This window comes from Gadus macrocephalus, chromosome 16 (genome assembly GCF_031168955.1).
Source record: "Gadus macrocephalus chromosome 16, ASM3116895v1".
NCBI classification, from domain to species: domain Eukaryota; kingdom Metazoa; phylum Chordata; class Actinopteri; order Gadiformes; family Gadidae; genus Gadus; species Gadus macrocephalus.
In genome coordinates, this window is record NC_082397.1 from 14,411,070 (window position 1) to 14,425,545 (window position 14,476).

General features: G+C 43.9%; 2 protein-coding genes across 52 annotated transcripts in view; both read right to left on the reverse strand.

Annotated features, from left to right (window-relative positions):
- Positions 1-8,330, reverse strand: part of limk1a (LIM domain kinase 1a) — a 41,889-nt gene extending 33,559 nt beyond the window's left edge. Inside the window, exons 1-2 of one of the 2 annotated variants that reach the window (XM_060076401.1) lie at positions 8,136-8,330; positions 5,935-6,034 (exon numbers count right to left, since the gene is read on the reverse strand). In XM_060076401.1, coding sequence (XP_059932384.1) covers positions 5,935-6,034; positions 8,136-8,193 — 158 coding nt within the window. In that variant the 5' untranslated portion in view covers positions 8,194-8,330. Of the gene's footprint in view, positions 1-5,934; positions 6,035-6,364; positions 6,396-8,135 lie in introns of those variants that run through there. The other variant, XM_060076402.1, reaches the window with a different exon arrangement.
- A 500-nt stretch (positions 8,331-8,830) lies between these two features.
- Positions 8,831-14,476, reverse strand: part of elna (elastin a) — a 52,190-nt gene continuing 46,544 nt past the window's right edge. For 49 of the 50 annotated variants that reach the window (XM_060076376.1, XM_060076373.1, XM_060076371.1 and 46 more), the window contains 7 exons: positions 14,425-14,469; positions 13,923-13,973; positions 13,086-13,124; positions 12,422-12,469; positions 11,536-11,571; positions 10,724-10,789; positions 8,831-10,460 (listed from right to left, as the gene is read on the reverse strand). In XM_060076376.1, coding sequence (XP_059932359.1) covers positions 10,426-10,460; positions 10,724-10,789; positions 11,536-11,571; positions 12,422-12,469; positions 13,086-13,124; positions 13,923-13,973; positions 14,425-14,469 — 320 coding nt within the window. In that variant the 3' untranslated portion in view covers positions 8,831-10,425. The remainder of the gene's footprint in view (positions 10,461-10,723; positions 10,790-11,535; positions 11,572-12,421; positions 12,470-13,085; positions 13,125-13,922; positions 13,974-14,424; positions 14,470-14,476) is intronic. The other variant, XM_060076362.1, reaches the window with a different exon arrangement.

Here is a 14,476-nt window from a genome sequence, read left to right on the forward strand (position 1 = left end):
ATTTGTTTCATAAATAAGAAAACCTCTCTTCTAACACTCAAGACATGCTCATAGTAACCATTGAATAATATTTGAATGTGGAACACTGAAAACAGCGTTAAATACCGTATCAAACATAGTAAGTGCCAGCTGATTATAATAACTGTTTGTTATCAGAGATTGCGAGCCTTAAACCCCATTTCCTTTAGTGCCTATACAAATGTATGTTTGGTTAAGATTACTTCGATTTCCAGGCTTCTACAATAAGGTCTGTCCCTAAACATGATCAGGCTTACTAAACACCCGCGGTATTCAACTGAACAGCCATCTGGTTGTGTGTTGAGAATAGGACTCTATTCAAGACCATTCAATGTGGTGAAGCATGTTGGCATGCAGCCTCTGTTACTAGGCAGAGCATTCAGCCGCAGATCCGCTGAATCACCAGGGCTCCTCGGTGAGTCTGCCTCAACACTGAACACGGCACAAGGCGCTGAACTTCACTTGCTTGCAGCTGTTTGAGATATGATGCAGTAAGAGGATGAACACAAAAACTAAAAAAACAATGCATTATCTTTTTGTAGCTAACCCTACAAAAATGAAGAACTACAACGGTGAACTAGAAAGACAGAAGTGATGTTTCCGTGACACTTGGCAGCCCTCCCTGCAGATATGAGTGGGGGAGTATCAGAGAGAGAGACAGACACAACGGTATCAGATATAACGCGTCTGTTTCACACAGAGGCAGTGGGGGGGAAACAGAAAACGTCTTTGTGATGACAGTATCCATCTTAATGCAGGTGAAGATAATGGACGACACAATAACAATTACCAACCGTTGGTGTTATGGAAAAGCATAGAGGAACAATCTTCATGACCTCTAGTCGATGCATTATAAATATAAATGATGGATAAACATTTCTGCAAGTGCTTACCAAAGTGCAGACACAACCACACAGGAGTGCTGGTCTTCCGGGGGGGGGGGAATCCGGGAGTCACGTGGACATATCGAGAGCAGGGGTCAACTAGGACTGCAAAGCGAATGCAGGGTCGGACAGAGGGGGATATGTGGAACCATTTTACAGTGGTAGCTACAACTTTAGTCGTTTTCTGTATATTGTTAATAACTGGTTAATGATCAGTTTAAATAAAAATAAATATTTTAAAGTTATGTAGTCAAGTTAAAATATGACTACATACATAAAGTACGGCTACAATATGCATTATGTGCAGCGTAAACTGCAGGGAGTGAATAAAACATACATTTCTTCAGAACAAACTGACAAGTCAGTAGAACATTGTGTGTTTGTGTGGCAGGTGTTTTCTTTTGCCTTTAAAGTCAAAACATCAACAGTTGTTGTTTTTGTGATGAAAGAATGTGCATAAACTGCCATGTTTCGGAGAGGTGATTGATGACACAATACAAATATGATACAGTATTATCTTCAATCTTTCCGGCCTCACAGAGTCAGGGTTTTTCCATCAGGTAATTCTCCAACAAGCACAATATCCTACATCCATATAGTGAATTAAACCAGGCACATTGTCTTCTGAGAAGTGAACTCTACTCCATCTGGAAAATGTATGCAATAAACGTCCGTATGGCCTTAATAATATTCCTCATCCGTATTCCACATTAACACCGATACATGCATGTCTAGCTTATCCATGTCTACTCTGTGCATGCATCCATCAGACCTTGCATGCTGCTCTGTGATTGAGATCGGTGTTAAGCATTTGAAATGCATGGTCTGGCCCCAGCAGCGCACAGCTTGGCTGCGGAAAAGCACCAAACTGTTCAGCTCCTCCTCGCTGGAGGAAGCAAGCAGAAAGGGGGGCGGCAGATAGGCAGAGGCAGAGGTACTGAGATCGAGAGAGAGCGACCACATCCATTTCCCACAAAGCCTCCAGCATGCTGATGCAGTGGAGGCCCTGCAGACACAGAGAGCTCTATTCCCTGTCCCGCGGGACCTCCGACAGCACCAGTCCCATTATCCCACTTGTACTTTCCCTACCGTCTACCATCTTATTTTGACATGGTTTTCACGCTGGTAAAAGAGCGCTCAGGTCTATTTCTGGATCCTTTTTGTTCCCCAGGTACCTGCTGTGTTTTTTACATTGAGTTCAGGGTACTGTTCCCAGTAGTCGGTGGAGGTGTGGAGGTGAGGGAACATATGAACACTTTCACACAGCCTCAGGTGGATCATAAAGATGACTGTTTTCTCTCTCCTTCTTGGTACGGCAGGCTCCTTCGACTACGGTGTAAACGATCACCGGGGCCGTAACTGATACTCGGTTCACTTAAAGCTCACCTTAACAACCGAATACGTTGTCGTGATCCGCAGCAATCACAAAGTGTCAATCACAACATCCTCGGGCCCAGGTTTGAATCAGCCTGGAGCACGGATAACCCAAAGGCATTAATGAAACGTCATCTTGAGACGTGCATGCAATACAAATGTACGCACCCAGGCACACAGCCACAAACACACTCACACTCATAACAACCACGTCTGCAGCGTGGAACAGCCAGATGTGGTTTGATCCCGACCATCTGTGCCCGATACATCCTACCCTCCAAGAAACAAAGCCTTCTCGCCTTCCTCCCTCCATAATCCAATCCACCAAAACACGGATCAAGTAGCGCGATGTAACGGGAGATCTTTTTCCGATTGCTATACGCACGGCGAGTAAAATAAAAGGTGAGAGGATGTTGTGTGTTTTGCGTCGTGTGTGTGTGTGTGTGTGTGTGTGTGTGTGTGTGTGTGTGTGTGTGTGTGTGTGTGTGTGTGTGTGTGTGTGTGTGTGTGTGTGTGTGTGTGTGTGTGTGTGCATGTGTGCGTGTGTGTGTGAGGCCTGGTAATGTAGAGAAGCACTGATGGATTTGTGGAAATCCTATTAAGTATTGAACAGGGCCAAATTGGAGGACTCACATAAGGGGTCGAGCTTTTGTTCACACACATGACAAACATGGGGAACATTTCCACAGCGCTTGTGTCTTAAGCTGTAAGGTGTGTGTGCTTGTGTGTTTGCGTGTTTGTGTGTGTATGAAGTTGGCAGGAAAGAAAAGGGGGGGGGGGGGGGGGTCATATAGCCTCCTCAGATTTCTTATTGAAAGGATTCGGCCAGTTGGAATCACTAACGGTCCAGACGGAGCACTCGGCCGGGGATCCGCTGTGCGCTGCCTACCTTTCAGCCTCTGAAGTCCTGCAGAATCAGAATGCCATCTTGTTTTTGAATCGAGGGGATGCATGCCCACAGCATGTGACCGTAGGCTGCAGGGAACACGCTGTATTCCCCACAGCAGACGGCCGTCTGATGAGGAACACACTCATGCCTCTCCGTTCCCTGGACGAAGCGTGCCTCTTTATTTGTTGAATATACAAAACACGATCCATACTGAGCCACAGAGTTGTTCGTTTGTATTCGATTTTGACGTACAAAGCAATAAAAAGGATGGAAATAGTCTTCAAGAAAACAAACAAACACAAACGGAAGAAATATGAATCTCCTACCTGTTTTAAAGACATAATGTTTACCTGAAAGTTAAACATAGCACGGGAAGAACTGGAGCGAACCGATGGGGCAGGGCTATTGCATAACATGTCCACCACCAACAATGGAACAACATCAATAACTATGTGCTATAAATAAGATCCAGAACTCACTGCTGTGAACAGATACTCAGACTGACCCATTTTCACAGTCGCTGGCTTATCAGCAAAACCTAAGGATTATTTTGGATTAATTGTACTTTGTTGATGAATTAATGGCAAGCTGGGAAGCTGTAATCCATCTCAAACTACTCAACTATAGATTCACAAAATAATCAAACCAATCTAGGTAATTGTCAAGTCAGAATAACTCATTAGAACATGTCCCGTAACGATTGCTTTTTAAATATGTTCACATTTATTTGTTTGGGTAATTCTGAATATGAATAACACATTCAATGTGAGCGTATGACATTTTTTTAATTTCCATTGATTTTGTAGAAGAAATTCCAACTTGTACTACTAAGCAGAAACTTAAATTGCATTATTGAGTCCTAAAGTCCTCCTATCCATAATGTACATCAGCCATTCATCATGCATCATTGTGGATCAATGTATACAGTCCAGATGCACCATAGAGCAAGTGGGAGAGAGCCTTTAACCTAACGCATAGAGAATGACCCTATTCACCCTGCTTTCATTTCTGAGCAAGAGCAAGAGATCTTAAGGATGGGTAGAAGTGTTTAATAACACATGTTTTATAATAACTCTGTAAAGACAAGAGCTGTGAAACGGATCCTCACACACACACCTACAGACACACACGAGGCCGCCATTTTAATGATCTTTCCAGGGGTATTCAAACATATAGTGTAACATTATGGGAAACCAAAGTGAGTTTAACACTGAAAACCTTTCAAGATGCGATGAACTGTAGACGCAACAAGGTGTGCGATCCACTCCATTGTTCCCTATGGGGAAAGCGGCGCTGCGTTTCGGGGAGGGGAGGGGCCGTGAGCCTGACCTGGCCACAGTTACCGTGCAGGGGACTCGCTTCAAAGTTTGAATTATTTAAACTTTGACCTGGCGCACTGCCGGACGAGTGATCCAATCAATAGATTTGCAGTACAGTCCAAAAAGAAAGATTGTTTGAAGACGTGTCTCATTTTGTGTGTGTTTAAAAACACTGTATCCAAGCCTGTGTACGTCTGGCCCTTGTTTCCTGTGATACCTTAAGGTCCGTACCACCATGAGAGCATTTAGAGTATGAAGAAAACAATGTTATTGAGGACCACACCGATGCCATTTGGCTCCTGTTTCTTTCATGGAACCAGATACTGTACTGTACAAAGATGGCCACCTATTAATGTGAATTAAGCTTGTTTACCCAGGACACATGCTCTTGTTCGCTGTACCACGATCCAGGGATGGGAGTGGCTCAACACTCGATTGGAATATAATGGATGTCAAAGGAACGCTTACTGCCCAATTCTAAATGAGCCTGAACCGCGAGAAGGGGTCAATTGGACAAAAGTCATGGCTGATATACATCTTGACATAGACAATGTCAACAATTACCTGGGGTCTAAACAAACAGACCACATCCTTTACGATCCCAAAGAAAAGTATTTAGGCTTCTATTTCAGAATGCAGCATGGGCTTCTCTTTTGACGATGCTGCATATTGAGAGGACTCAAGAGAGCGGTAGTACTGTAAAACACTAAATGAGTGCAATCCCACTGTAACCATGGCTACTTAAAACATTGTTATGCATGAGAAACGCTGTGGTCCTTCTCAAACACAACAATGTCTCCCCCTATTCACTATTCCTGAGTATCATGTCCATGAACTGTCGGGGAACCGAGCCCCAACAGCACCCCCCTCCTGTTCCTGTGACCTCGTTTCCACTTGGACCGAGGCACAACAACAGCCCTTATCGTATCGTCACGCGGCTATGCGCACCTCTTTATCACACTGACACTTAAAAGCGCTGAGCAAACACAATGACTCAGGGGGACACGGCGAAACACGGCAATTAACCGAAAGCTCTCTCCACCAACAAAAAGTAAAAATGATTGCGCCACATGTGAAAAGGTGAAGGTTATTACTGTGGTTCACTTTCCAATGATGATCTATGACAATGAGGGACGAGCTCGCACTGTTTTGGCCACACAATCGCAATTTCAGGCTTCTGCTCCAAGATTTTGCATCTTAAATTTGTCATCATTCTGGATGAATTTATCACTCTGGCATTTGACAAGAGCCGTATCCCCTGCCTCGTATACACTTAAGTGAGAGAGAGAGAGAGAGAGAGAGAGAGAGAGAGAGAGAGAGAGAGAGAGAGAGAGAGAGAGAGAGAGCAGCTTCCATGGCCACTGCGTTAAAAGGCTTTAGAGCTTCAAAGTAGGTGCGGTTCATGTTTATTCATGAGGATTATGGATTATTTTGCCTTTTTGACACTAACCTGAAGCAGACGGTGTGCCAGTCAGCGTTCAGCGCCTGGAGGTACTGCTCGTCGTAGATCCTCTGTCTGCATCCTGCACAAACGGGCAAGCGACCGCCAGCTGCGAGACACAGAGACACACGAGTCAATATGCCTCCAGTCAGGGGCTACATGGAGATCATGTCAAAAAGTACACCCTTTTTGTATTCAATTTGCATAGTACATGCAAATCCCCGTTTAGAAAACAAGCGACAAGTCATGATGTCTATCAATCTGAAAACTGTCCTTTTTATGCAAATAAAGCCCAACAAGCGTTAAGGGATGAGGCCGACGAGCCCGGACACCAGATTCAATCCTCCTCCTTTCATGGTGATTGGTTGACGTCCCCCATCTCACATACACACACAGCAGATTAAAAGAAGGATTTAGGTTTCAAAATGAAAAATTTCACCTTTCTCTAATCCCATACGATTATCAATCATCGGCTGTGTACATCCAGTATCCATGGCAGCGCGACCATAATGGTTTACCTGGATCGACCTGTCTCAGACTTAGTGACCTGCTGTACTCTTTGACGGCTGTAGCTCCATGCTCTGTCTAATGTTATCGCTTGCAGGGCTACAGATATACATCGTTGACCAAGTGCATTAGGGGAAACTAGACTGCTAAAAATAGAAGCAGAAAAAAATCCCTCATTCAGGCACACGCCGCATTCTTGATGGAGCTAAACGGTCCTTATCGGTGATGAGGAGCTTAACTGTATCAAAGCTTCTGAAGCAGACAGCCTGGCAGGAGAACCGTTGTCTGTGGATTTTGTGTGACTGCATTTCAAATATGAGGACAAATATTACTACAAACATTGCTACAAGAAATAGCAGCCATTACGCTAGAATCACACAGCATAGAATGTACCAAACATTTACATATTCTGAGTAACCACATTTGTGTTTCAATGTCCATTCATACCCATTTATCATTTTATTCTGTTCATCTTAGTCTGTAAAGAAGGTATGTTCACAAAATGTATACCTTCCTAATGTCCACTTTTAGTATTTTATTTCTCTCTACCCCACAGAGTAACTTTGTAGTGAATTCTATCCCAAAGGGCCACGAATCATCAAAGTATAATGACAGAAATTAAGATTGAGTTGAGTGTAACGATTATTACAGTACGTATGTTATCGTAGATATGCTCAACACCACATTTGATCAAGGCAGTCATTTAATTCTAGACTTTTTTTCTTCTTCAAATTGGTGTGGTGTTTATATCAGAGTGCTGGTAGTCAGCATGAAGGAGGGTGGTGGGGGGGACCTTCTGTACTTCACTCTGCTGCCAAGGCGATGCTAGACCCTGTGACTTTTAGGCAGTAGATGGATGTGCTCTATGGCTTATTTCCCAAATGCTTCACTGAGCGCTCCTGCCACAGAGGCTTATTGATTACAGTGGCTTGAAGCAGGTCTTTTAGTGCTGATGCCTCGACTTTCTTTTCGCCCACCAACCCTTTTCTTGGCTCTTTTATCAACTTTTAGGTTCATTTAGATTTATCAACAGAGCATTGGACCAAGCTCTTCTACATACTGACCCTTATGCCTTGGTAACTAACTGAACACACGTACGTTATCCCTTGACAACTCTACACTGGATACGAATAAATAATCAATTTGTGGATATTCTAGTAGAACTTCATTAATTGGGCATTAGCCTAATATGATTGTGTACAATACATCTGTCAATGATCTTGCTGTAGGCTAAATGTTAATGGTGTAGTAGGCATTATTTTTGTAAGTTAGGTGGAGCTCAGCAGCCGACAGGGGCGGATAGATGTCCCCGCCGTTAGAGATTGCTGCACAATTTCCGCCCCTTCCCAATCATTGTAGGTTTTGATTTTGCAGTGAAAAATGTGTAGACTACCAGTTACCACGGATGAGTTTAAAACAGGTCCATTAACAGCACTTTTGTAATCAGACAAAATCGAGTGACATAGACAAATACAGGACCTGAATTCCCATCATAACGGTTTCATCAACGCGGGGAGCGCAGCAACAGTTGCGGGACAAGCCCTTGCAGTCAAATTAATAATAAATGGTATACGTTTAATTTTTCTATGTCAAGAATTCTGTCTAATTCAAAAAGCTCAACGCGTGACATTCATTCGCGTTAGTGCCAAATGATCGCATCGCATCTTCCACCCTGCTGCACGCCTGGCACAAGTCAGGTTTACCTTCCTCCTCTCCCATGCGTTCGTCCTTCCAGGTACAGCAAAGCAGCATCAACCTCATCCACTCTCCGACCAGGAGCTCTACGCAAGAGCCAGCCGCTTCGGATGTACAGATGACCGGTCAGCGAGCACTGCCCTGCGGTCGTGAGGACTGGTTGCGACACCAGAAGGCAACATACACAACCCCCCTATAGACGCTCCGGCAGCGCAGCTCAGCTCTACCAGGGAACTTATGTATGCGGCGCTTCATTCGAAAAGGATGGGCCAATGGAGCGCTGCTAGTGGCCAGAGGCCCCACGGGTTGGCCAACCAGCGACGATACCAGGAACATGGAAGGGACAACGGACCGCTGCTACTGGTCAGGGGGGTGGGCCAACCAGTTTATTTTGCATAAGCACATTGAAGTGAAGTCCGTGTACGCGCTGAATGGTTTAGCGAGGGCATGAGATACACTTAACCCCGGGTTCAGCCCCCCTTTTATATGTGGCCTACTTTAATTTATCTATCTTTAAATATCCAACGACGGACTGTATAACCCACAATTGGGCCGTTAACACAAACACGTTATGTAGTCCTAGAATATTCGGACAGAGAAAAAATAAATATTTAAAAATATCGATTTATATATTTGGATTATCTCCAGAGGCCCATCATCACATCCCGACCTCCCTATCAATAAGACACAAAACAGTGATGGATTGATTTTTTAAACACATTTTATTTTGTTATCTTATGAAGCAAATAAAATGCCAGGATGTCTGGCGCATGTCATAGTGTGTCGTAGAAATACAAAAAAGTGCAAAATCCCCATGGTTCTCCTTTTAATTTCTTTTTTTAAATTAAGATGAACATAGTATCTCACGGCACAGAAGACAAGGTTGGACCTAGCAAGGCTCAAATATAGTTCTTACAGAAGCACGAAATACAACCAAGTGCGCTTAAGTCAAACTGGTATAAAATACAGTACACACATATATAAAGAGGGTCTATTATTAGTTGAGCTGATCACGCGTGAGACTTCCTTTAATGTAACTCAAGTCGGTAAAGTCCCACTTAGACAGGGCATAAACACATAGGTAGTCTCCATCTTTAAAAAAAGCTCTTAGTCAGTATAATTCTCAACATTGAATAAATGCTGAAGCAAAGTTTAAAACATATTTTCTCACTTCTTGTTCAGACATACCTGCTAATGACAAAATGATGAGGAAAATAAGGTTGGGTGAAAACAGAATCTTGAATAATGACAAGTTGCCTAAATGTAAATACAGAAAGCCTTAATTAGTGAGACTACACTCAATTAATAAGTCATTGTCCTGCAACAATGTACATACCAGAGCAGTATCCTAACGTTTTTTTTTTAAGGACATGAAACACCTTCTGGTATACAATAATCCTGAGCACAAAACGGTCCTTCATTCATTTACACTTTTGGTCATGATAGAAATAAGGTGACATCAGGGCTGCTTAACTGCATAGAATGACCATTGTTGAGGAGAGCAGGTCATAACAACCTGGCAAACTGGCTGCTCTTTACAGTCACAAGCTTAACATGAACAGAGAACATGCACCATGAAGAAGTATGCGTCAGCACCAGGGACATGCCTTCTACCTCTCACCTCCACCTCCATAGGATATGCAGGGTGGTGGTTTGAGAACCCTAACACATCCAAGGATGGAGGACCAAATGCCTACAGTGTGCACAGTCGATTACAAGATGGTATTGTACGGTTGTGTTAGCACGCACGTGTCAATCCCTTTGTCCTCTACACAAGTGATCTTTCACCAGGCTAGGTTGAAGGGGCATAAACACAGACCCCTGCAAAAAACACTGTTTCTCTTGAATTTAAAATATTTAACTATTTCTATATTCTAGTTTTTATTTATTTTATTGGACTTTTTTATTTTATTTGAGGGCCACCAGTTTCTCATTTTGAGAAACTGGCATGTTGTCCATTACACAAATACTAGTTAACCTAGTAGCAATGAGGGCAGGTTGTCTGTTCAATAACACTTTCTTCATCTGACCCTATAAGCGGTACAACAAACAAAACAAAAGAAATGTCATGTCATCATATGATAAACGGACATGTTATCATATCATTCATCAGTTCAACTAGCTTCATCAAAGATAAGTTTTACAAAATTCTGAGTCGGTGGGTCTGTAGGACAAAGTAAGTATCAACCATCCCTACATGCTCTCTAATCGGGGGATGTGTTTGCATACAAAATGTACATTCGACATCATGCAGTAGCACCATGGTTTCTTGAGGTCACAGCGTAGCCCAGAGATCCGTTACTTCCTCCTGCCACAAAACTTCCCCTGGCAACCTGTGATACAATTCACAAAAATAGCATCCAGAGTTAACTCTTTATCAAACAGCATCTTGCACGCAATATATAAAAAGGGTGTTAATGTTTAACAGTAAAATCCATTTCAGACCATCGACAGGCTTCTCTTATCAGTAACATGCTGTTCATTGTATTACTATCAATTATTAACCTATGATGATTGGCATCCTTTAAAACAGTTGTCTTCCACTAAGCATGAAGGTAACAGATATTCACAGTAACATTAAGGAGACGCTACACACCCCGGTAGGCTCCTCCTCCTGCACCCCCAAGGAATCCCCCCAACGCTCCATACTTTGCTGCTTTGGCTGCAAAACAAGGAGATAAAGGTGAGGGACATTTTAAGACAGAAGGCACCGCGGATCCTATCCGGTTCTAATTCTGCTATGCTGCCAGGCTAGGTCTGTATCTGGGGATGTGGTGTCCAACCAGCACTGCGGCCCTGCCAGCCAAGACAAGGGCAATTACATGCCCAAGAGAGGCAGCCAATTGATATTCAGGAGCTTCTTCTAGCAACAGGCTTGTAGACAGGCTTGAAATCAATGATGTTAATAAGCAAGAGTCTCCTATTATGGATTGATGAAGGTTAGCTAAGGAAGAAAATGGTCCTTAACAAGCAGCAACCGGGTTGTAGAAGCAGCGGAGGATCACAAGTGTGTTAAACATGCACCCTTTTTTAAATAGATTTAAATTAGGGAACGCATAATTGGTCTTGTGAGTCCCATTAGTGTGATGAAGAGACCTCACACTAGTCTGATGAAGAGACTATGATGCATTTAGAGGGCAGCCCCAAAGATCACCAAATAAGATTTGATATGGAGCCAGTTAGCGTCTCAAAAAACAGTAACAGTTTGCTACTTGAAATAATCCCCTGTGGGTAATCTCTGGGGATGTTCAGGACAATACAGATTATGAGGGCCTGAGGTCACTGGATGGACTGAGAGACATGCCATGACAAGCCCACCCTGGAGCATCCCTGCAGCATCCAAATAGTATACTAGTATATACTAACAACAACATGATAGAAGAACAGGGAGATACTGGTGTCTGGTACCTTGTTGAGGAGTCAGTGGGGCAGGGACATATCCACCTAAAACACAAACAGAAAACAATATTTACATTTACAAAACAGTTAAAATACTTAAATGGGACACTTTCTCCCTGTGCAGGATGGTTAAGAAAAACGACCACGACGTGAAAGCACTTTACTTTATTTTTTTAGCCCACATTATATAATGTATTTTATTCTGCAAAGGTCATCTTTCTTGTATATACTGTGCATTAAAACATTGTACTGTTAAACTGTAATATTTTGTTCTTGAAGAGGATTGGATGCACGAGTCTGTCTCTAATGCAGTCGATAGAGAGGTGGGAGAAGACCAGAGTGACTTGGAAGAATATGCTAACTACATGCGGCCAATGACAAAACACGTGATCGCTACCGAGGTCTCTCACCGGCACTACCCACGGCATCCTGTATTATTGAATTCCTTTCCTCCGATGAATCTATATCTACCAGTCAGTCCAGACATTTCCATGTCCTCCAATGATACAGTGGAGTAACTACCTGTGGCCGGGGGACCTTAGGACTACGTTGAGAGTCCAACCCCGACAATACAACCCACACCTTCTGCCCTATATCCCTTTCATTCTCCTTCGCCTCTCTGAGGTAAATGACTCAGTGACACCCCCCCGGTTCTGGCCGGTGATTTATGACACAGCAGGTAGCCCTGTGGGGTGACCAAACATGTGATGTTCCACCTGGGACCTGACGCAGTACCACACACGCACGCACGCACGCACGCACGCACGCACGCACGCACGCACGCACGCACGCACGCACGCACGCACGCACGCACGCACGCACGCACGCACGCACGCACGCACGTACACACACACACACACACACACAGACACACACACACACAGACACACATTACCTCCAGCCTGCTGTGGGTATCCACCACCGTAACCTGGAGCAACAGCACCTGTAAAGTGGACAAATAACTCAGTTGTCCATTTATGGACAACTCCATTTATGGAGTAATACATGCACTGTAACATCTACAGTATAGCACAAGCGCTATGAACATTCAAAAAGTTTGGATAATAGGATAGGAGAGACTTCATAAGTCAGGCAATGTGTGTGATTGAGACTGGTGGTCCTGGGTCAGTTAATACCCTCCTACTCATTGTGTAAAGGATAAGGTGTTCAGGCATGTCTGAGAGAGAGAGAGAGAGAGAGAGAGAGAGAGAGAGAGAGAGAGAGAGAGAGAGAGAGAGAGAGAGAGAGAGAGAGAGAGAGAGAGAGAGAGAGAGAGAGAGAGCAAATGAAAAAGAAAAAGAGACAGAGAGAGAAAGAGACAGAGAGGGAAAGGTACAGAGAGACAGAGAGAGAGAGCCTTATCTGCTACTGCACAATAACTCTCTCTATTTGATAGGCAGTAGAGAGGTGTCAGGACTGTAGGTCCTTGGTTGGAGTGCATGCTGCACTAATGGAATGGGTGCAATATAAATCCATCACTTTATTAGATGGACACAGGGAATTGGATGGAGTTCAAGGGGGTAAAATAAAAAGAGACAGTTTAATGTTGCAATATCTACCTTGTGGATACCCCCCAGCAGCTCCCAGATTGCCGTAACCTATTGAAATTCAGAGACAATCTTCAGGCAAACGTCAAAAATTCGACCTATTTCTGTATGACTCATTTGGGGCTCTTCGGGTCTATTTTACTGTTGACTGAGTTAGCAGGCTGACGCCTAGAGATCTCCCAGGAGGGGGGAGAGGAAGGAGCTGGGGAGTTCCCCCTAGTGCCACCGTGACCCAAACTGAGGGAGTGGTTAGACGAGATGGAGAGGTGATGGAGGGGTGATTTGCATCCCTTCCATCCAAGTTATTTTTTGCCTCACCTACCTGACCTAGTTCTACCTTGGATCTTCAGAGGGCCCTATCGGTAACATCCATGGTTTCCTGTGATGTCAGGGTAAGCAGCTCAGACGAAGCTTGGCTCTCGAGGGAGCTATGATATCGCTAAAGACAGGCTTTGATGCTGTGACTTCCCGCTCTCCCAAAACATCAAATGAGAGTTTGCTATGTTCAATGCACAAGCTATATAAGGTTTCTATCTGCTCCTTACCTGATCCATTAACATGAATAATTTATCTAATTTGTAAATGTGTGTAATACAAAAACAGATGGTTTTATAACATAAATGTATTCTTTGATTTCCCATGGCAACAAAAATAAATAACAAAAAAATAAAACCTCCTAGAAAAGGCTAGTGTTATATGGTAGTATCTTTTGTTTATTTAACAAGCAACACATCGCAGCACATATAATCATGCAAAACATGCAAAGATCGAACCGGGATGTCTTCCTGGTCACTGGGGTGGTGTGCTAGATACGAGCAGGCCTGTGGAGACCTGGTTTTGGGGCCTTACCTCCTGCTCCACCGGGTCCCAGCCCCCCAGTAGCAGGGTACACCTGTCCACCTGTAACCACACACAGCATCCGACCCACAGAAAAGCCTGGTGAGATGACACTAGGAACTAACAGAGAGCCTCCATACATGCTGTTTCTATGAGGCTTGTTCTTCTTCGAAACAAATAGTGTGATTCTCATATCAGTTTCATATCATCATCCTAGTTGTTCAAATCGTGTTTGTTCCTCTTGTCAGTGATCCCCAGCTCTATCATATCATCTTCCAACAAATAACCCCCTGTGACTGGTGTTTCATCCCGACGCCATGACAACGACCACCACCCCAGAGGTTTCAACTAGCTTGTTTGCTGAGCTCAAACACAGGAAGTGCAGCGCAAAGGCATTTCCTCCGACCAACCGCCACTTTGAGCACAGAGCATTTGGGCCAAAGGCTGGAGGGGGTGGTGGGGATGGTAGGGGGGGATACACACACTCTACCAGCCATCTTCGTTTCATACATACCCTGTCCATAACCTTGACCATATGGACCGTATGGACCGTATCCTCCTGGATC